General features: G+C 39.1%; 1 protein-coding gene across 8 annotated transcripts in view; it reads right to left on the bottom strand.

Annotated features, from left to right (window-relative positions):
• Nucleotides 1-23,433, bottom strand: part of LOC141500673 (uncharacterized) — a 216,332-nt gene that overhangs the window by 31,398 nt on the left and 161,501 nt on the right. For 7 of the 8 annotated variants that reach the window (XM_074204063.1, XM_074204065.1, XM_074204068.1 and 4 more), the window contains 5 exons: nt 21,727-21,853; nt 15,789-15,869; nt 15,109-15,207; nt 14,591-14,641; nt 12,960-13,145 (listed from right to left, as the gene is read on the bottom strand). In XM_074204063.1, the coding sequence (XP_074060164.1) occupies nt 12,960-13,145; nt 14,591-14,641; nt 15,109-15,207; nt 15,789-15,869; nt 21,727-21,853 (544 nt within the window). The remainder of the gene's footprint in view (nt 1-12,959; nt 13,146-14,590; nt 14,642-15,108; nt 15,208-15,788; nt 15,870-21,726; nt 21,854-23,433) is intronic. The other variant, XM_074204064.1, reaches the window with a different exon arrangement.

The following is a 23,433-nucleotide window of genomic DNA, read 5'->3' as shown; positions in this document are numbered from 1 at the left end:
GAGTAATATATTAGAGTAGAAAGGTAAATGGGAGTCAGACTGTGAGAGGGTTTAAATGGTGGTTCTGGATTTTATCCTAGAGGCAATAGGGAGCCATTGAAAATTTTTGAGAGAGAGAGAGAGAGAGAGAGAGAGAAATGAAGTACATGTGGGGGGTAAGCTAGGTGGCACAGTGGATAGAGCACCAGCCCTAGAGTCAGAAGTACCTGAGTTCAAATCTAGCCTTAATAATTACCTAACCTTGGGCAAGTCACTTAACCCCATTGCCTTAAATAAATTTTTAAAATGGAGTTACATAACCATATTTCAGAAACATATATTTGGCATTTCTGTGAAACACAGATGGAGAATGGAGAAACTGGAGACAAAGACCAATTAAGTAGGTTGTTGCAGTGTCCATATGAGAGATTTTAAGAGTATTACCTAGGGAAGAGGTTGTAAAGGTTGAGAGAAAGTAACAAACATAACAGTGTAGAGGCAGAAAGAACAAGACCTTACCAACTAATTGTTCATGTATGGTTAGAGTCATGGAAGTCAAAGATTATGAGCCTGGAAGCTGAAAGGATGGTCATGTCTTCAACTGTGATAAGTTCAGAAGAGGGGTAGGTCTTGGAACAAAGGGAATGAGGTCTGTTTCAAACATCTTGAACTATGGAATGTTCAGGAAGAGATGCCTGGCATTAAGCTTGTCATATGGGACTGAAATAATAATGAGAGGCCTGGAGCTGATGGCCTCTAAGGTTATGACCTTAGACAGACCATTTTACCTGTCTGGGTCTTACTTCCCCCCTTTAAAATGAGGGGTTTAGACTGGATGGTCTTTGAGGCCCCTTCCATTTGTAGCCCTATGATACTATATAATCACAGTGATGAGACTTTCCAAAAACTTAAGAGCTAGGCTGGCCCTGGGCAAGTAGACCCACTGTCTACTGTCAAGAGTGTTTCTACTTTGGCAAAGATCCATCTCAACTGCTATTGCTCTCAGGTTTTCTTTAAGAACCCAAGATCACAGTCACATCATTGTGGAGGGTGTTTACTGAAGGAGGCCTTTAGTGGAATGACTGTTGTAGGAGTAGTTGTCCAGATCATTTGGAGAGCACAAGTAAACTTTACTAAAATCAAGTCAAGTAGCATTGATTAGAGTGCCCACTCTGTGCTAGTCACTGTGGACATGGCACTGAAGGCTAAGCCCTTGGATTTCTGGTGGGGGTCGGATGCCACTAAGGTCTGGGAATAAGAAGTGAAGTCTCAAAAAGGTCTAGGGCTTCTGCTGCAAGGCAACAAGATCATTTACATAACAAGAAACTAGGAGTTGAGACTCAAACCACCTTTCCTCTAGTAAGTTCACTAGACTTTCTGATTTCAAGCGAGAGTCCCCCTGTCGAAACATCCCAAAGTATTAGTAGCAGCAGATGGATTTAATTCCAAGACTTCATAACCTGTTTTGTGATCTGGACCCCTCCCTTGGGCAGGGAGGTTGGGGAAGTCCATGACCCTTTTCTCAGAATTATGTTTTCAAATTCATAAAATAAAATGTCTAAGAATGTCAAGAAACCAATTTCTTGAAATACAGTTATCAAAATATTTTTAAAAACCCAAATTTGTCAACCCCAAGCAAAGAACCTTGGATTATAGAATGTAGGCAAGGCTATCATTTTTCAACCATTATTAAAAGTCCACATCTTGTTCCCTTAGCAAGTCTTCTTTGCCCCCAAATCTGAGGTCTATGGTCACGTGCTTATTATAGATTCACAGATTTGGACCTGGAGAGACCTCAGAGATTATCTAATCCATTCAGTTCTTTATGCAGGTTTGAAGATTAAAAACATGTGGAGTTTTCCATTTTATACACAATATGACTTCAATAGGGATTAAATGATGTGACCGAGAGAGTTCATGAAAACTGGTGACCTTTCTAAAGGGATGATCCTTTAATCACATGACCTTTCCTGACAGGTGAAAGAATGACTAGGTAACTGGTGACTTTAGAGATGAACAAAAGAAGATGGAACAATCTGTCCAAGGTCACTAAAAGAATCAAACAATGAGCATTTATTAAGTACCTACAATGTGCCAGACATAGGCTAGGGACACTAAAAAAAATTATATATATATATATATATATATATATATATATATATATATATATGGATGCAGTGTGTGTGTGTGTGTGTGTGTGTGTGTGTGTGTGTGTGTGTAAAAAGCTTCTGTTCTTAAGAAGTAATCTTTTAGGGGCTGCTAGGTGGCGCAGTGGATAGAGCGCCAACCCTGGAGTCAGGAGAACCTGAGTTCAAATCTGCCTCAGACACTTAATAATGACCTAGCTGTGTGGCCTTCAGCAAGCCACTTAATCCCACTGCCTTGCAAAAACCTAAAAAAAAAAGAAGTAAGCTTCTTTTAAGCATTACAAGAAGGACTGGAACCCAGGTACTCTGCCTCTACAGCCAATGTTCTTTCCAAAAGTCAGAATGACTGAGAATAAGGGGTAAAATAATCCTGAAAATGGTCCACTTTGCCATTGTGCAGACATTTCCAGCAAGTTTCTAACGTAGCTCTATTCTGCCTGACACATAAGGAGCAAGCAGCAGTCTCAAAGACCATCTCTGTGAGTCACAGTTCAATTTTCCTTTGACATACCTACAAACAACAGGCTGGTTTAAATGGGATGGTCTAGAACAATTAGACATCTTTGTTTCTTCCTTTCTCTTCTTTCTTTCTTTCTTCATTCCCCCTCTCCCTCCCTCCCTCCTTTCCTTTCTCCCCTCCTTTCCTTTCTTCCCTCCTTTCCTGTCTTCTTCCTCCCTTCCTTTCTTCCTCCCTGACTTCTTTTTTAAATAAAGTACCTACCAACCAAACTTGCCTAAATGAGATTTTTTCAGCAAAATTAAGATGTTGGATTTTTAAATCTCAGGTCTAGAAAATAAATATTTTCTGTTAGAAATTAGGTAGCAACTCAGTTCAAGATAAATAAGTCACTTCTAAAAATCCTGAGAAGAGAGATGGGGCTGTGTTATAACTTGCTATTTTTTAGAAAGATAACCTTTACATGGCCCTTTTCATCAACGGATGACTTATTAAAACACAGTCCTGGTTGAAAGAAGAGGTATGGGAAGATCACTACTCTTTTGCAGGTAGATCAAGATATTGGCTAATCCCTCACCCTTTTCATCCAGGCATTTCTAGTGTCCCTGACTTTTAAATTAACAAGGCACTAATGATATACCAGTAAACACAGGCTGTTGTTCTGTATGGTGATCAATAGTTCCCTTCCATTTCTGAGAATAACTATGAATACACAGATGAAAGGCATGTTAGGCAATAAGGTTTGGCAAAAAGAAATCCACATGTAGAGGTCACCTATGGGCCAGACATGCAGTTCTAATTCTTTATGCAGGTCTGAAGATAAAAACACGTTGTTGATTTTTCCATTTTAAATCCAATATGACTTCAATAGGGATTATCTGATGCAATCAGGAGAAGTTCACAAAACCCAGTGTCCTTTCCAAAGAGATCATAAATTAGTCACATGACCTTTACTGACAGGTAAAAGAAAGGGGGAGCAGGTATCCGGGAGGGGGCAGAGGAAGGAAAGGGAGGGGGTAGCAATTGAGCTCTCCTAGGTCTTCTCCAGCACGGTATAAAGTACATTTCTCTTATAACACAGAGAAGACCATAAAAACACAGGCTGACCAGTGAATTATCTGATCTTGAGACCCAGTGAGGGTCAGAGGTGACCCAAAGCCCCAAGATCGATGCTGGAAGGGTCAGACAGCACAGAGGAGAAAATAAGATTGCTAGTTAGAGATGGCCTACGTTACTGCACAAGCTGAAAAGCAATTCATCTTGTACACCGGGGGTATATCATAATCAATACACATACAGGATCAGTCGTACAGAAAGCCAAATATTTTCCAGTGCAATTTATTTTGAAGCCATTATGTTAAGCCTGCTACTGCAGTTCCCCAAAGGTACTAATGGGAGGATCATTGACTCAGAGCTGAAGGAATCTTGGAGGCCATCAAGTCCAATCCCCTCATTTTACAGAAGAGGAAACTGAGACCCAGGGAGAGGGAGGGACTTACTCAGGCTCATGCATAGAATCTTAGGTCTAGACTGAGGTTTTGAGTTGGAGGAGTCTAGCTCCTTCATTTTACAATAGAGGAAATTGAGGCCCAGGGAGGTTAAGAGACTTCGACGTCAGTAAATGGAAGAGCTGGATCATCTGACTCCAAATACAGTAAGCTCATGCTCGTTCTCGTGTTCTCTCTCTCTCTCTCTCTCCAACAAAACCATTTCATTCTAGTCACACTTTGTGCTGGTCTTGGATTTTTCTAAACCTCACTCTAAACCCATAGTATCTCACTTCTTCATATAGTCAGTCTGAGCCACAGAGTCACAAGAGGCATGCAACCTCCATGGAATGGTTTGTGTCCTTCATGAATATGCCATAAAGATGCATTTTGAATTTTAAATAATAGCTCATCAGGGACCTCCATGCATTACTGTACAACACAGAGAAAAATCCAATGTACATTCGGTTTTTGTTGAACTCTGAGAAATAAGAATCTTGAGTGATAGTATTCTCGAAGGTAAGAAGACTATCAGTGATTTTTTAAAAATGTTTAAAATTTTTATTTTTTAATTTATTTTTTGAATCACAAAGATTTTATTTATTTTGAGTTTTACAATTTTCCCCCAATCTTACTTCCCTCCCCCCCACCCCACCCCCACAGAAGGCAATTTGCCTGTCTTTACATTGTTTCCATGGTATACATTGGACTATCAGTAATTTAGAAAAAAATGTTGACATGCAAGATTAAATGAAAATCACAGAAACCATTAGTGATACTTCATTATGATTCAATGCAGTTATTGAGCCAGGTCAGATTTGTTATTGAAAATAAAGAAAAGAAGCTTGTTAAAGTAAAAGAAAAACAGTCTGTGAAAAAGATAATTCTTGGTTAATATGAACTGTCTGGAGTGTTTGTAAACACAGTTCACTCTTAGCATCTTTCCTTAAGTTGTAGAACACCAAATATTATAACAGGAAAGTAAAACATGGTGGAAAACACACACAACACCCACACACACCCCCACACACAAAACACCCCACACACACACACACACCTATACACCCTCGAGTCAGAAGACCTAAGTTCCACTGGCAGCTATGCCCCATAACAGTTTCGTTATCTTGGGCAAGTCACTAGGGCTCTGAGCCTCAGTTTGCTCATTTGGAAAATAGGGACAATAAAACCTCGATTTCCCTTCTTCACGTGGCTCTGGATATGGACCAGAAGTGTTTATGCATGGGAAATCACCTAGAATGAACTGTAAAGTGCTCTGTGAACATAAGAGACGATTACTAGTGTGTTTGTTAATGTACTGGTGTATGTGTATATTTGTTAAATCCAGGAGGCTGGACCATGGAAACATGCACATGGGCTGACTGCCTATATTGATCTGATTTACTTAAGCTCTGACTGCACCCCTACACACACCCTCACACACAGATTCTCATTACAGGTTAATATGTTCCTCCAATAGAATAAAAACTCCTTGAAGACAAGGGCTACCATTTTTTGGCTCTGGAACTCCAACGGTTAGCACAGTGTTTGGCACATAGTAGGCACTTACAAATAATGCTTATTGATCATGTTTCCCCTTATGGAATATTGCCTTTTACAGGCAATGTAAGCTCCCTTTATAAAATGTAATGATAAGAGGGCAGAGATTGCTTCATTCCTTCTAATTGTTCTCTCAGCTCCTAGCACATTTTAAGGAGCTTAATAAATGCTTGCTGCTACATTGGTTGTTGTAAGGCTCAAATGAGATTGTAAAACGAAGAGAAAGCATAACGCAAATGTCTGTCAGTGTGACTCTTGACTAAATATTCTGGAGGCAGGATTCATTCAGGATAAGAGAACTGGACTAATAATGAGCAACAGAGATGAGGATGATTGCAATTCCAACTTAGCACTCAGTCATTTTATGTGCAAGTCGAAAGAGTTGATTTCATTTGAGTTGGTGGCAAGGCAACCTGATAAAACAGCATAGGAAGACTTCCCAAATTTGAGTTTTTCCAACTTAATATTCTTCCCAGTTATTTGCCAAGTCATTTTCATGCATGGGACCCTCCATCCAATATACACCAGAAGAGAGGTCCAATGGAAAAACAAAAACAAAACAAAGCAGAGATTCAGAAATAAGTGATAATTAGCCAAGACAGTGTGATCATTCGAATACTCTGTTGTAAAGAGTCGTCTGTTTCAGGTTGGAGTTTTCTCAATTGAGGCAAAGAGAAAGAAATTATTATCTAGTCTGATGGAGGTACAGTGCTTCTCTAGAACTATGTCTGAGGACTGGGGAAGATTCATCATTCATTCCTCCAAGACAAGTTCCAGCCTTCCCTCTGCCTTGGTGAGAGTTTAATATTAATGGATGAAAGGAAAGGAGAATGATCTCACTTCCATCTTGTCTGTCACAGAAAAAAATCGTCATGCTAGATAGAACAAACATAGTGGGGACAAAATTGTAACTCGAGATAGGTGAGAAGATAGTAATGGAGCACCTAGAGGCTCAAAATAAGTTCAGCTCTCCTGATCTAATCAATTACAACCTCCAAGAACTAAAAAAAAAAAAATTGCAACTGAACTTTGGCTGGGGAACTTGACTGAACTGTGGAGAGTGATAGATACCTGGAGATGGGCAAATGTAGTTTTCAGAGAGGACATGAGGGGGGCGGGGTTTATAAAAACAGGCATGGCATGAGACTTTTGGAGGATTGAACCCTTTTAGCTCTGATGGTCAGCCCTCTACCTCTAACTTGGCTCCAGCCATGCCTCAATGAACCTAAATTTTACAAATGCAATCAAATTGATAGTGCTGAGTTACTCCTATGACTCCACTCACCATCCCTGTAACTTTACAAAGCAAAATATTCTCCCTGGACATCGCATGATCCTTTCTTTATGTGCCATCTCCCCTAATTTGAATATGTTTCTTAAGAGTTTCTTCACTTCTGCATTTGTATGATCAGTACAGTGTTTGGAGCACAGTGTTTTTCATCTGGTCATCTTAAAAAATAAACAGATGGTTTGTGAGCATGCAATATCAGGTAGAAGGGACCTCACAGTCCATTTAGTCCAAGAGATAACTCAGTAAGAATCCCCTCTGCCATATTCCGACTTTTTTCAAACACCTCCTGGGAGAGGGAGTCTCTAAAATTTCTCAGCAGCTCTGATTATTAGATGGCTTTTCCTTAAGATTGAGTTGAAATCTGTCATCTTTGAGGCGACAGCCCATCAAATACTTGAATATGACCAGAGAGTCTCTCTTAAGACTTCTCTTTCCTGGGGCGGCTAGGTGGCGCAGTGGATAGAGCACTGGCCTTGGAGTCAGGAGGACCTGAGTTCAAATCCGGCTTCAGACACTTAATAATTACCTAGCTGTGTGGCCTTAGGCAAGCCAATTAACCCCATTCCCTTGCAAAAACTAAAAATACAAAAACAACAACAAAAAAAGACTTCTCTTTCCTAGGTTAAATATTACCAGTCTATTACCAGTCTCTCCAGATGACAAGTACTCAAGGCCCCTTACCACACTGGCACAATAGCCTTCCTAAACTGGAGTGCCCAGTGTGAAAATGAAATCTGACCATAGCAAAGAGCATTGGGATTATTCCTTCCCATCCAATGTGTACTGCTGCTCATGGAAGCCTAAGAATGCATTGGTATTTTGGGTTCCCAAACCACGATGTGGACTTATACTGAGTTTGCAGTGCACAAACACAAACAAACACAACAATCTTTTTTTTCCAGACAAACTTGTCAAACCATGTGTCTCTACATCTTTTACTTGTGAATTGCTTTCTGGGACACAATTGGAAAACTGTATATTTATCCCTCTTATAACTGGAATAGCTTAAATTAGATTATTATTTTTCAGACCAAAGTCCTTTTGGATCACAACTCTGAATCCAGTACTAGCACTGTGCCAAATGATAACTGTGCCATCTGTACCTGTAACCAAATCATTGATGAAAATATTAAAGAGCACAGGGCAAAGGACAGATCCCTAGAGCACCTCACTGGAAACTTCCTGCCAAAGAGACATTAAACCATTAACAATTACTTTTTTAAATCTAGCCATTCCACAAGGTCTGTGTCCATTTAATTGCACTATCATCTAGCTCATATCTCACCATATTTACATGTTCTAGTGTAAGAGACTTAAAAAAAACTCTACGTATATGGTACCTACAGCATTCCCTTTAATCTTAATAAGCCTGTCAAAAAAGAAAATGAGGTTAGTCTGGCATGACCTTTTCTTGCTGAAGTCATGCTAACTTGTTGTGATCATGGCTTCCTTTTTTAGATGTTCACCAGCCATCTCTTTAATGAATCATTCTAGAATTCTGCCAGGAATGAAAGTTTATCACTCTATACTTCTGTTATAGACTCTGTTTTCTTCCATCTTTGGAAAATCTGAGCATTTGTCCTCTTACATTCCACAGCACCTCTCCTGTCTCCTACAATCTTTCAAAAATTTCTGATAGTGGCTCAGCCATCTCATCTGCCAGTTCTTTTCATATCTGAGGTAACTCGCCTGGAAGAGGTGATTTGAATTCAACAGAAGGAAGGAAGGAAGGAAGGAAACAAACAAGCATTTATTAGCATACTTTGTACCAGGCACTGTGTTAAATCTTCAGAAATATTTCATTTGATACTCACAACAACCCTAGGAGTAGGTACTATTAGTATTCCCATTTTAATGGTGAGGAAAACTGAAGCAGACAGAGGCTAAGTGACTTTCTGAGGATCACATAACTAGTAAGTAGCTGAGACAGGATTTGAACCCAGGTCTTCCTGACTCCAAGTTCAGTGTTCTATCCATTTGCTTTGATGGAAGGATCTGTTTATGTTTTAGAAATTATGATATTAGGAGAAAAAGTCAGAAGCAAGGTGTCAGCTCAGAGGTAAACTCTCTTTGAGAATTCTAAGAGCCCATGACAAAAAGGATCTTTCACCTCAATAGCATAAAGCCAAGAAGACAGTTTTCCTTTTAGCTTTCCCTCAGAAGCCCAAATAATAAACACATTCAGACCGTACTCACGATTACATGAAAATATTCGCTCTCAATTACCAATCTCCCACTGGGCAATTCTTGACACTGTTTTTATGTGCATCGTTCACAGCAATCAATTAATCAGCAAGCACTTATTAAGTGATTACTGTCTGCCAAGCACTTGGCTAGGCCTAGGGCCAAACATAAAGAGAATGAAACAGCCCCTCCTCACAAGGAGCATACATTCTCTACATAGATGAAGCAGTTAAATGCAAGGCAGTTTGGAAGGAAGGTTTGTAGAAGGCTTCAGCTATGTCTTGAACATTGTGAGTCAGGGATGAGGAGGGAGAGCATTCCAGGTGTGGCAGAGGAGGGATGCAGACAGAACAAAAGCAAAGAGCCTTGAGGTGGTGGCTCAAGTGTAAGGAGGGAAGAAGTTTGGCTGGCTGCAGAAAGACATTGGGGTCAAGTTGCAAAGGGATTTAAAAGTTAAGCAGAATGGTTTCTTTTGGATCCTAGAGGCAATAGGGAATCACCTGAGTAGGGGACTCCGTGGTTAGATGACATATATAAAGGATGAAAGCAGGAATAGCAAGCCATTCTTTAGAGCAGGTGGTTTGGACTTTTTGGTATATCCCATTAGGTTACTTAAATATGATAACTTGATTAGAATATCAGTTCCCTAAGGGCAGGGGCTAGTTCACTTTTGTCGGGTGTCTCCAACTCTGAGTATGGTGCCTTGCATTTTAAGAATAAAAGACTGCTCCTGTGATTGTACTAGGGTGGGGAATTCCTACTGAGGATTCCTTCTGCTAAAAAGGAGTCATCAGTAATTTAGTTGTACAGACTTCCCTTAGGGACACTGAAAGCTTAAGTGACTTGTCCAGGGTCACATAGCTAGTACTGAAGGCAGGATTTGAAACCAGGCCTTCCCAACTCTCAGGCCAACTCTTTGCCACTTATAGCACATTGCCTCCCCAATACTTGATTGATTGACTACAAAATCCTGAATAGGGAACTCTGTATTGGGAAAAACCTACACAAAATCCAGCAAGTACATAGTCTTAATATATCTATAGTTTCTGCAGAGAAAAGTGTGGGATAATAAAAAAATGGTTATTAAATAGTCCAGTTACTTCTCTCCTTTTTGATGTTTTTTGGCCAACAATTAACTTCAGCATCTCTGAAAGGAGTGCAAAATAATGTTTTTTCCACTACAGATCTATAATAAAGAAAGTCACAAATAACTGGATGCTGATTCTGTTTGATAGAAAAATTGGAAAGGAATGCTAAATTGACTTTCCTAATTAAGTGACTTCTCACTATTGGTTGGAGATACTGGGCACTGTAATTTACTAATATCTTACAATTTTAATCCAAAATATGAGAATTGATTGTATACATTAATATACTTAGTGATTTTAAACATATATATATATATATATATATATATATATATATATATATGTATCTCGAGAGAGAGAGAGAGAGAAGGGCAGCTGAGTGGCACAGTGGATAGAGCACTGGCCCTGGGGTCAGGAGGACTCGAGTTCAATTCCAGCTTCAGACACTTGGCACATAATAGCTGTGTGACCTTAGACAGGTCACTTAACCCTGACTGCCTTGCATCCAGAGCCATCTCAGGAGGAGAAAGTGAGGCTGTTGACTTGGCACTGCACCCCCTCGGTCCAATCCAATTCACATGCTTGTCAGGGCATCACCTTGCTAATGTCATGATCTTCTTCGAGAATCAAGGACAAACATCATCATATACTCATATGTATCTGTTTGAGCACTGCTGATATACTCTAGCTGTTGGACTTTGAGCGAGTCACTAAATATCTCAGTGTCCTAGGCACTCTCTGACACTGTAAGTTATAGGGGAGGTGCCAATGGCCATTGATAGAAGGAACTTCCTCACGAGGAACTCCCTTTATCAATGAAACTGCAGATCCAGTTTGAAAAAACAATTACATCTACATGAATGACAACATGATACAGTGGATAAATAACTTGCCCTAAAGTCAGTAAGACCTGGCTATGTGACCCTTGGGCAAGTAACTTTACCCATCCAGTGCCCAAAACAGTGCAGCTCTCTTGAGTTGACTTTACGTCCAGAGAAGGTGCAGAGTTATACTGGTGGAGTTTCCTATTCCCATGAAATCATGTTGGTTCACTGACCATGAAATGATGGTCCAAAATCAACACATACGTACGTGCATAGATGAATAACATTTCAAACTTGATCAAAAGCTATTATTTGAGCATTAAGGTGCTAACCTGCAGGACTCAGAAAGAATTGAATTCATCAAGGTCCAAGGTGATCATTCCAAAATAGAAAGAGGGAATGGTTTATGCTTAAAACTGAAATCAGCTCCAATATTTCTTGGACTCTTTCACTAAAGGGATAGTTCACTACTGCTATATTCCAAAAGCTCATTACACTCAGAGATCTTTTCACCAACCAAGTCCTCACTTCTCAACAGCACACACTGTTGTATTTTTACAGACAGGAAATCATTTTTATCATAACTAATACTCTAAGCTCCTACTAAGACAATCAGGCTCAAATTCCTGACTGGAGTTCACAGAATATATGCAAGAGTCAAGAAGAGCCCATTTCTCTTATTTATTTATTTCTCACAACTGCCATAGTTGGGTGTTTTTCTGTTTGTTGGTTTGTTTACAAATGATGGCCACATTTCATAGTAAGTTACCTAATTTCTCTGTTCCTTGAATAAAACAGCAGAGTTTCTTAAAACTGCAAAATGATAAGAGTTGGCTTACCCCCACCCAAATCAGTGCTTATTCAACCAGAGCACAATCCCATTTTTCCCCTTGAGAGAGAACATGGCTTAGCAACTCATCACTGGGGATGCTTACCCCCACCAGAAACACATTGCAGCAGAGACAGAGAGCTGATGAATAGGAATTCTGAACGTAGCCCAAGATACCAATGAATTCGAGTCTGTCAAACAGATCTCAACAAAATTTACTACAATATTAGCGAACATGCTATTAGCATGAATTAAATGGCATTTGGAAGCAAAAATCCAGAGACTTTCAAGTCCTAGGGAAGCAAGGGGCCAATTATTTTGTTGCTTTCATTGGAGATTTCACTTGCTTTTTAATCAATGAGAGCCAGGTTTTTAATTACCAGAAATATAAAAATGGAAAATGGAGTCTCGAAAAACTGTCGATAAAAGACCACCGGTGAGTGCCTGGGCTCAGCAATATTAACCCTGGATGAAAATGAGATTTTCCAGAATTAGTAAATGGAACTACCCCACACAGACACTGAATGAAAAGGTGAACATTGGATGCAGAATTGACTCTGCGGGAACAGTGTTAACGTAAGAAAGATGAGATCCAGACATGAGCTTGGGCTGAGGAGCTCACTATCCAATTTGATCATGCTGGGATGCTGAAGAGAAATTTGATTGTCCTGTTCCTAGGAAAGATGAAATCTGTTTATTGTGCCAATGACATTGAATCATGCAGCCAACTTTGGAGACATTCTTTTGATCCAGTCCAAAAAAGTAGATTGGGTGTCCATGAAAATTATTTCTGGGATATTACAGTTCTGCCTGCACTGCAACATGGCCATGGGATTTTGCTGCCAGGTTATCAGCAGAACTTTCCCTTCAACAAAGAGACTAATATGTCAGTTACTGAGTTTTACTTCCACTCTAAGTAAATGAGGATGACATCCATTATCAAGTGGAATTGGTGGATGCCATGGAAATCAATGGAGCCGGGCATAAACCAAGCTGTTTACTTGGAACACAGCCCTAAGTTACAAATTTAGTCTAGCTCTAAACACTAAATAACCTACCAGTAAGACAACATAATAGACAATAATAGGACCATTTCCCTGATGCTCCCATATGTACCTGGTCTCCCAGGATGACCTCGGAGCCCAGGGTTTCCTTTGGAACCTTCTCGATTTTGACCTGGAGAGCCAGGAAGACCTGGGGGTCCTTGAATACCAGGGAAGCCAGGAAAACCTTGCACACCCTTTGGGCCTTGAGAACCAGGATTTCCTGGCATGCCCAGTGAACCTTCATCACCCTTCTGACCTGTGAAAATGAAAAAAACAAGTTTATAGTACAAATTACAACTAAAGAGTTAGAAATTATTTTAGGTACAAAATATTTATAATTGATAGGTTGGCACTTTGGGATTTTATCAGTATTCCTGGATTTCATATCCACCTGACTCCATATAACCCATTCTCTCAGCAGATTCATAAGATTCAAACTTGGAAAGGACTCAGTGGTCAACTACACCAACCAATGCCATCAAAAGAATCCTCCCACCCTCACCCCAATAACATACCTGACATGTGCTATCCAGGTTCTGCCTGAATACCTCCTAGGAGTGAGAACCTAATACTTTCTAAGGCAATCCATTCCTCCTTTGGATAACTCAGAATGTCAGCAAGGTTTTCCTAACAACAAGTTTATATCTAAGAAGTCATCCTCCTCTGAATACTCTCTAGTTTCTTACTGTACTTCCTAAAAGTTCTGAACATAATACTCAAAATTTAGACTGACCAACACAAAACTATGAGACTATCACCTGCTTATTTCTGAAGTCAGACCTCTCTTAACAATCCAAGACACCATTAGATTTAACAACAACCACATGTACAACCTGACTCCATCATCTCTTTCTCAAGAGGTGAGAAGCATGCTTCATTATCAGTCTCTGGGAATGAGGTTCTACTTTACTCTCCTATTGGCAAAAATGACATATCTTGGAGGGTCTGTGGGAAAACAGGTCCATTAATACACTGTTAATGGACCTGTCAATTGGTACATTCACTCTGGAAAGCCATTTGGAGCTATATCTCAAAAGTGACGAAATTATGCTTACCTTTTGACCTAATAATACCACCATTAAGCCTATACTTAGAGATCAAAGCAAAAAAGAAAGGATCCTTATTTTTAAAAATATATTAGCAATTTTTTTCTGTAGTTTTGAAGAGCTAGAAACTTAAAAGTATTCCCATTATTTTGGGAATAGTTGTACAAATCATGGCATATGAATGCAATAGAATAGTACTGTGCCTTAGGAAATGACAAAAGGGATGGATTTAAAGAAGCCTGAAAAGACTTGTATGAACTGATGCTGAGTAAAGTGAGTAGAACCAAGAAAACAACACTGTAAATATAAACAACTTTGGAAGACTTCAGAATTCTGATCAATGCAATTTAACTCTTGACTTTTCTAGCTCTGATGGCCCAATTTCATTGGTAAAATTTTGATCCATGGAATCCCAGCTATCCTTCCTCTGAATCCTTTAAAATTTGTCCTCTCAAATCTAATTCCAAAGTATTCAGAGGAATATTCAGATATTCAGACTATTCCCGGTTTACCTCTCTTTTTTATAGCAAACTTTAATATGTAGTAATCATCCTCCTCCCCACAACTGTCCCCTGCCCCAAGGTTACAAAACCAGTTCTTCCATGTTGACAACAGCCAGATCTAAAAGAGAATTTCTTCCCAATTTCAACCTTACCAGGGAATCCTGGGATTCCGGGAGGTCCTGGGAATCCAAATCCTGGTTGACCTGCCATGACATAACAACAACCCCAGCCTGAAGGATTAGTGACACAACTCACAACAATTGATTTTGAGATTATTTTACATTTCAAATCATAATGAATTCCCTATTCAAATCCTAAAGTGACAGGAATTTTTTCCTATGACAAAAACATCCTTCTTGTTCCCAGTATTACATATAGACATATATTGAACATATTGACTCTAAACTTCCTGACTGAGGTAAACAGATTGGAAAATTTTATATCATGGAAAGAAGATAGTTTGATGGACAAAAGTTAGACATAATTCCACAAATGGAGTAAAAGATGAATAGGAAGGGAAAGAACATAGGAGTACATAGAGACCAGCATAATTGATAGTAGGAAAGCAGAGAGAGGCAATGTTGTAAAAAGAGGTGGCAAGAGGCAGTAAATTTGCAAGGAAAAAAGTCATAAAGGAGAACAGGAGATGGATAGAGAGAAAATACTATACCTGGTTCACCCTTCTGTCCAGCTGGTCCAGGAGTCCCATCTTGACCAGGTTTCCCTTTATCTCCTGGAGATCCTGGGGGACCAGGGTGGCCCCGACTTCCTATAGAACAAGAAACAAATATTATAAGTTCTTTCCAATACACAATCCCTTGTCTTCCCACAGTTCCACTCTTATCATATAACTTTTGACCCTCACCACCTAAAGTGACAAAGTTATATAAAATTTCTCCCCAAAATCTTCTTTGGAAGTAAAATTTACCCAAAATACTAAGGACCAAATCAGAGACTGCCTATTCTTAATCTTTGACTTTGGGGCTAGTTTTGGAATATGTGTATGGGGAGGGAAAGGTGGGAGAGGGAACTGTGAGGGGAATGATTTGCTAGAGCCAGATTCTGTGGGTGGGGAACACAAGGGCTCAAAGAAAGGGAAAAACTTTTGCTAATAGCTCAGCCAATCCTGAATCATCTTTTCAGTAATTCATCTACAGAATGGTTGCCAATTGAGCTCCAAAGATAATCATGATAATATGATAATAGTTTGAAATAGCTTTGTGAGAGAATACACTCTGTAGCTAGAACAAGATCTTGGTAACTGGTCATCTTGCCTCTACCTCTTAAAAAGTCATACCCCATGGAGGGAACTACCGAAAGGGAACTTCAATCTCTATAATTATGACTTACCACCAGGACCACTTTGTCCTGGGATACCAGAGCTGCCAGGTGGGCCATAAAGACCTTTGTGTCCAGGAAGGCCTGTAGTACCTGCAGAAAAGAGCCTGAATTGAAAAGTAGAAGAAAAACCAGTATTGTTCTGAGAACTACAATCTGGTATTAAAGTTTACAGAGTTGGACTAGAAACACAATGAAGAAGAGAAAGGAAACACATGAGGTATTGCTCCTCCTTGGGCATAGTTTAATTTGTTTGGGGAAATGATTTAAGATTACAAATTTGTTAGCATTGTGACATTCATAAACAAAGCAAAAAAAAATTCCTAACACTACTACTGCATACCAGTCTTAAATCCATTTGCTCTGAAATATAGGAATTAGAAAAACAGATTTAGAAACTGGACAGGCTGTCAATACAAATAACTCAGTCTATTGGGTGATTTCAGTCTGCTATGTTCAATTGGATGTGCTTATAAAGGACACTGCCTTTTTATTCCTGGATCTAATGGGTGGCAAGTGCATCCTAAAGGGAATCAGGCCATCCTGGTTAAAAGGAAAGGTTCTGGGGCAGCTAGGTGGCACAATACATAGAGTACCGGCCCTGGACACAGGAAGATGGGAATTCAGATACAACCTCAGACCCTTAATAATTGCCTAGCTGTGTGGCCCTGGGCAAGTCACTAAATCCCAGTGCCTTAAATAAATAAAATTTATAAAAAAAGAAAAGGTGCTACAGAAGATCAAAAGATCCACCATAGTTCTGCTCTGCTTCCTCATCTCTAGCCCAATGGTGGAAGAATAACAATAACAAAAACCCAACAGAAAGGTAACATCTTTCAGAGGATCCCCACCCATCTGGCAAACAAAATGCTTATTTTTCCACTATCACAAGTTAAGTAGAGTAGAAGGGTCAAAAGAAGGGGCTAGCTGGTACAAGTCAAATATCCAAACTACAATGTTAGCTGCTATAATGTATTCAAGCATGTCAACTTCCTAGAAAATATTTTTAACTGATGGACTGTCCAAATTGCTCATAGTATATCCCTTTAACACCACCAAAAGTGTATCTCTAAAGCCAAAAAATTAACACTGTTTGCAGGAGTAAAGCAAGAATATTCTCTTTTCTTCTATTAGTTGACAAAGTTCTAGAAATGCTAATTATAGCAATAAGAAAAGTGAGAGAAATTAATGGAATAGATATCAGCAAAAAGAAGCAAAGTTACTCTACTTTCAGATATGATGGTTGACTTAGAAAATCCCAGAGTAAATCAGTAGTGTGCAAAATAAATCCACAAATATCATCAGCATTTTCTTACATCTTCCTTACAAAGACCAAGAGAAAACAATAGGAAGAAAAATTCCATTCAAAAATAATTAAAAATTTCACAAAATATCTGAGAATTAACCTACCAAGACACTCCTATAACACATACAAGTAGAGCTTGTATAAATGATATAAGTACAGCTTTCTGGGGGTTTTTTGTTTGTTTTCATTTTATTTTATTTTATTTTATTTTTGCAAAGGCAACAGGGTTAAGTGGCTTGCCCAAGGCCACACAGCTAGTAATTATTAAGTGTCTGAGGCCGGATTTGAATTCAGGTACTCCTGACTCCAGGCCGGTGCTTTATCCACTGTGCCACCTAGCCACCCCTAAGTACAGCTTTCTAAGAACTCTTTATTAATATAAGGATAAGACAGAACTGGACCTGGGATTTCATTGGTATGGAAAACTCCCTGATGAGGAAATTCTCCTTATTAGTAACTTCTCTGCAACATACAGTCTTAGAGAAATGAGAGATTAAATGATTTGCCCAAAGTACATATCAGAGATGAGACTTGAACCCAGGTCTTTCTAGTTTCAAGGCTGGTTCTCTATCTACCACACTGTGCTGCCTGCCTCTCTCTCTCTCTCTCTCTCTCTCTCTCTATATATATATATATATATATATATATATATATATATATATATATGAAGGAAGAAATATTTAAATAAATATGTTGTTTGTGACTGATCTGTGCCAATTTAGTACAAAATGATAATATGACAAATTAATTTATAGATTTAGTTAGTACTATATTAAACTATCAAGAAGATACTTTAAAGAACCAGATAAAATGACAAAATCCCTTAGAGAAACAAAAGTCTAGAATCTCTAGGGAAATGACATTAAAAAGCAAAAGTGAGGAGGGCTGAGCATTTACAGGTCTTAAATTATATTATAATGCAATAATCATCAATGTTATTCAGAACTGCTTTAAAAATCTAAAAGTAGATCAATGGAACAGATTAGATAAGTGAGACTCAGAAAGCATTGAACATAGCAGTTCAATATTTGATAAACCCAAGGATACAAACTAACAAGAAGGGAAAGATTCCCTATTTGACAAAGGCTACTTACTTGGAAATCTAAAAAGCAACTGGCAGAAATGAGATTCAGATCAGCATGTTATGAACATAAGCTCAAAATGGATAAGTCCCTTTGACATGAAAGACCATATCATCAAAAACAATATCCCTCCTCCAAAAAAAACTAGAGAATGAAAAGGGGGTACCTTGCACTATTATAGATGGGGGGAATGCTTAAATAAAGAAATCAAAGTTATAATTAAAAATAAACCAAACAATTTTGATTGCATAAAATAGAAAAGTTTTTACATGAATGAAATCAATGCAAGTAAAATACAAAAAGAAATCATCATAGGAAAAATTGTTATTACTGTTTGTTGTTTAGTTATTTCAGTCATGTTCAACTCTTTATGACTCCATTTTGGGGGTTTTCTTGGCAAAGATCCTAGAGTGGTTTGTTATTTCCTTCTCTAGTTCATTTTATATACGAGAAACAGAAGCAAAAAGATTACTTGCCCAGGGTCACATAGCTAGTGACTGAGACCAGATTTGAACTCAGGAAGATGAGACTGCCTGATTCCAGGCCCAACACTTTATCCACTGTACTATCACCTAGCTGCCCCAAGGGGGAGAAGGGAAATTTTGCATGAAATATTTCTGACAGGGGCGGCTAGGTGGCGCAGTGGATAAAGCACTGGCCCTGGAGTCAGGAGTACCTGGGTTCAAATCCAGTCTCAGACACTTGATAATTACCTAGCTGTGTGGCCTTGGGCAAGCCACCTAATCCCATTTGCCTTGCAAAAACCTAAAAGCAAAATATTTCTGATAATATCAAAATCTGATATCCATACAACAAAGGCAACTGACACAAATTCATAAGACAACTGTGTGATCATGGGTAAATCAGTTAATTTCTCCAAGTTTTAGGCAACACTTTAAGACTCTAAACATATGGGCAATCTGCAATGAGGGTTTACCATCTAATGAAATAACAAGTACAGAAAATACATGCACATAAATGCATTTCTCATATTTGCTGTTTTTTTCTTGACTATATGGGGAACAGAGAACTGTCTTCAGTCATGGAAACCTGGATCAAGTTCTGTCTCTGACACATACTGGTTATACTACCTTGGACAAGTCACTCAACTTCTCAGTGTCTCAAGCAACTCTATTACAAGTTGCAGAACAGTGTTGTGTTGAGGGAGTTTCCCCAGCAGGAGTTTCTTATAGAAATGAAATCACAGGTCTAGAACAAATAAACTTGACATACGATTTCTAGACCTATGGTTTTATCAATATATGGACATACACAGTATATTTGTTGCCTGTCTTCCCACAGCTCATCCAATATTGACTTCCTTGTCTTTTCTAATTTGTTGGGTCCAAGTAAAAATTTAAAATTATTTCCATTTGTGATTTGGAGTATTTTTATATCGATATTAATAGTTTGCTTTTCTTCTTTTAAAAACTTTTGGTCGTGTCCTTTGACAATTGTCTTTTGATGAATAGTCCTTGGGAGGGAGGGAGGGGGAGAGATAGATAGATAGATAGATAGATGGATGGATGGATGAGGTTTTATTGTTACATGTCTCAAAAATCTTAGTGCAATTTAAAGCTATTATTATTTGAGCTTATTAGGATTCTAAGCTTCTATACTAAGACTTTTGGAATGCCCAGTATATAGAACTGATCTTATAAATATCTGTAAACACTAAATCACTCTAAAAATGATACTGGTCAGAGGATAAGAGCAAAGAGTTTTCAAAAGAAGAAAAGCAAACTATTGACAAACAATTCAAATCACTAATAATAAGGTAAACATAAGTTTAAATAGTTATGAGCTTTAATTTATACCCATAAAATTAAAAAAAAAGTGAAAAATAAAGGGGAAATGACCAACATTAGAAAGGCCTTGGAAAACCAGGTATATAAATACACTGTGCAACTATAAACTAATCCAAGCATTTTGGAAACCAATTTGGAATTATGGGGGGGACACTAAGCTGTAACTTAAAGTCACTAAATTTTGACTACTGGACATAGACACTAAGCTGAGCCCTTAAATACGAAAATATTTGGAACAGATTTTTTTGGTGGCCAAAAGTTGGAAACAACTAACTAGTAATGAGGTAAACATTAGTTAAAACAATTCTGAATTTTTACTCATACCCATAAAATTGTAAAAGATGAAAAAAAGTTGGAAAGTAAGGTTTGTGAAAGCAAAGGGATACTTTTGCTTTGTGAGAAATACCAAGAAAGTTGCCTGGGGCCCAAGAGTACCCCCACCAATAAAATCACAGCTTTAGTCTGGAAACCGAACAAAGAAAGAAGATAAATATGAGGGATTCAGAGAAACCTAAGAATGACCTGAACTGAGAGAAGTAGTCTCAGTAGAACCAAGAGGGCTGTACAATAATGAAAATAATAATAATAATAAATAATAAGTTAAACATACTTATTAAATGCCTCCTAGATAGCAGGTACTGTGCTAAGCAAACAGTATCTCATTTGATCCTCTTAGTAACCCGGGAGAGAGGTGCTCTTATTATACTCATTTTACCATTGAGGAAACTGAGGCAGCCAGAGGTGAAGTGACTTGCCCAGGATCATACAGCTAGGAAGTGTTCAAGGCTGGATTTGAACTTGGGTCTTCCTGCAACACTGAGATGCCTAATTGCCCCAAATACCACCCAAAGGGAGTTTGACTCAGATTAACTGCAATAACAAAACTTAAGCCAAGAGAATGGACACTTTTGTTCTTTCAACGGACAGGTGGAAGACTGGAGAAGCAGAATGATCCTTATACCGTCAGTAGTTCTATTTAACTGCTCTTCTTTATTATAACAGAGGGCTCAAAATAGAGGGAGCTACATTGAGAGATAAATAGAGGTTAAAAAAAGGGATACTAAGTCTTTTATCTCCACCCCCCCACCGAAATCAGATACAAAAGTTAAGGGACAAGTTTTTGGTAAGAACTAGTAAAGTCAGAGAAATGTGTTTCAGAGTCAATAGTTCAATGATCAAGACCAATTTAGGTCCAGGAATCCATAGTACGGGGTGAGTGAAGTAGCCAGCGTTGAACATAGCCAGCATGATGGGAGCCAATAATAAGATAATTCAGTCTCAGTTCCTTTACCCAAGTCACTCAACCGTTTGTTAGCTGAATGAATTGGGCCGTCATTGTGCCATCACCACCCATTGTGATCCCATGCACAGGTGTCAAACTTTCCAAGGGAACCAGAAGCAGGACAGGGCTCAGCTGTGAATATTATCACCTATGAAAATAGCCAGGCTCCTTAATTGGCCTGCAGCTAGCAGTCCAAATTGGAAAGTGGTATATACCAACTGTCTCTCAGGTCTCAGAATCATCCCCTGCTGAGCTGCTGGGGCTCTTCTCCATTCTGCAAGAAATGCAGCTCAGAAAAAAGGAAGTCGATATCAGATCTGGGGGTCGGATCCAAGCGCCAGGCAAATAAACCAGATTATCTCTGTCTCTTCATTTTGCCCAAGAGCCAGCAATGAAAGGCAGAGGGGGGAAAGGAAGGAAAGGAAGAAACCTGAGCTGCTCAAAAATTAGAATTCAAAGAGAAAAATATTACCTGGCCTTCCAGGCAAGCCTGGCTGTCCTTTTACCCCTGGGCTCCCTGGAGCACCAGGCAAACCAGCATCTCCCAGGACCCCTTGACTGCCAGGAGGACCTGGATACCCAGGCAGGCCAGGATCACCCTGGAAATATAAACAGAAAGACATAACAGTAGCATTGCTTACATTTTCCAGTCTTAGCATATTATAATGCGATCCTTCCTTGGCAGGGTTGCCTGTCTCCCCAGATGGCTCTACCATACAAAGACACATGTTTTCTGATGTTGTATTCAGCTTTATCCTCCCTCATTGAGATAGTGTTTAAAAGCTGATCCAGATATTAGCAATCCTCCAAAAGCCTACCTCCAGTCCCGTGCCCTTCAGGAAGTCTTCCTTGACAAATGTGGCTCACCCCAAGTCTCTGTCTCCCTTTCCTGACAGATGCCATCCCTCCACCATGTTCTGGGAGCTCATTAGGCTGGCTGGTACCATCCTCTAATTGCTTTGTCTGGGTAAGTCTCACCTTCCCCAACTAGACCATAAACTTCTTGTGGTCAGGGATCAAGGCAAGCTTGCTTCGGATCTCTCTCCATGCTAGACTGCACCAGAAATGCTTAGTATATACTTGTTGGCTTGAAGTCTCCATAGATCAGCTTTGAATAAAACATCTGATAATTCTTGTTACTAAGGAAACAATCCAATTTAGGTACCCGAGTACAAGGCAGAGAAGAAAATTGTGACATATCACTAGCAGGAGATTATACTCGGTAATGGGACATTGAAATGTAGAGATTCAACCTCTCATTTTGGCCACTGCAATTTCCATAAGCCTCACTCTCCCCATATCCCCACCCCCCACAAATGCCAACCAACCCCAAATATAATCAAGCATCTATTTTTCATACCAGGATTTTGAAGAGGAATCAAAATTCCATGGCTTCCCTTTTCATCTTTTCTTACCATGGTCCATGGTGCTGAGGCACACTGAACTTAAGAGACCACAAACCCCCAAGAGATTTGGATCCTGACCTATTCACAGTCTTGAGCCACATACTAAGAATTCTGTTCTTGGCTCAGTGGACCCAGGGACAGGACTTTACATATAATCCTGTACATTTTCAACTTCCTTAATATGATCCCATGTTCTAGGCTGCTGAACTCTTTTCGAATCCTGACTCAGTCATCTAAGAGTTTAGTAATCTACATGGCTGATCAGTATCTGCCCTTATAGCTGAAGCTCCCCCTCTATGTTGGCTCCCCCGAACAGAATGTGAGCTCCTTGGGAGCAGGAACTAATCTGCATTCCCATTTAGACTCCAGAGTGTAGCACAGTGTTTGGCATACAGAAAGTATTTAATAAAGTTGTTTCATTTGTTTGTTCACTCATTCAGCATGCTGTCATTGATTAAAAAAAAATATCAATGAACTGAAAAAGACCCACTGAAAGGCAGTGGTGCTCTGGTGAAGGAAATACTAAGTTAGGAGTTAGGAGACCTAGCAAGTCAGTTCCCTTCCTTGGACCTCAGTTTCCTCATCTGTAAAATGATTACATGGTATAGGATCCTTTCCAGCCATAGATTTAGGAAGCTATGTATAATAATAATGCCGTTGATGATGATAATTTTTATTAAGCACCCACTCTGTGACAGATACCTTGCTAACCACTTTATGTTTATCTCATTTAATCTTCACAACCCTGCATGTAGGTGCTATTCTCATTTTTT

The sequence above is a fragment of the Macrotis lagotis genome, chromosome X (assembly GCF_037893015.1).
Source record: "Macrotis lagotis isolate mMagLag1 chromosome X, bilby.v1.9.chrom.fasta, whole genome shotgun sequence".
NCBI lineage: Eukaryota > Metazoa > Chordata > Mammalia > Peramelemorphia > Peramelidae > Macrotis > Macrotis lagotis.
This window is presented reverse-complemented; position numbering and strand designations above follow the sequence as displayed.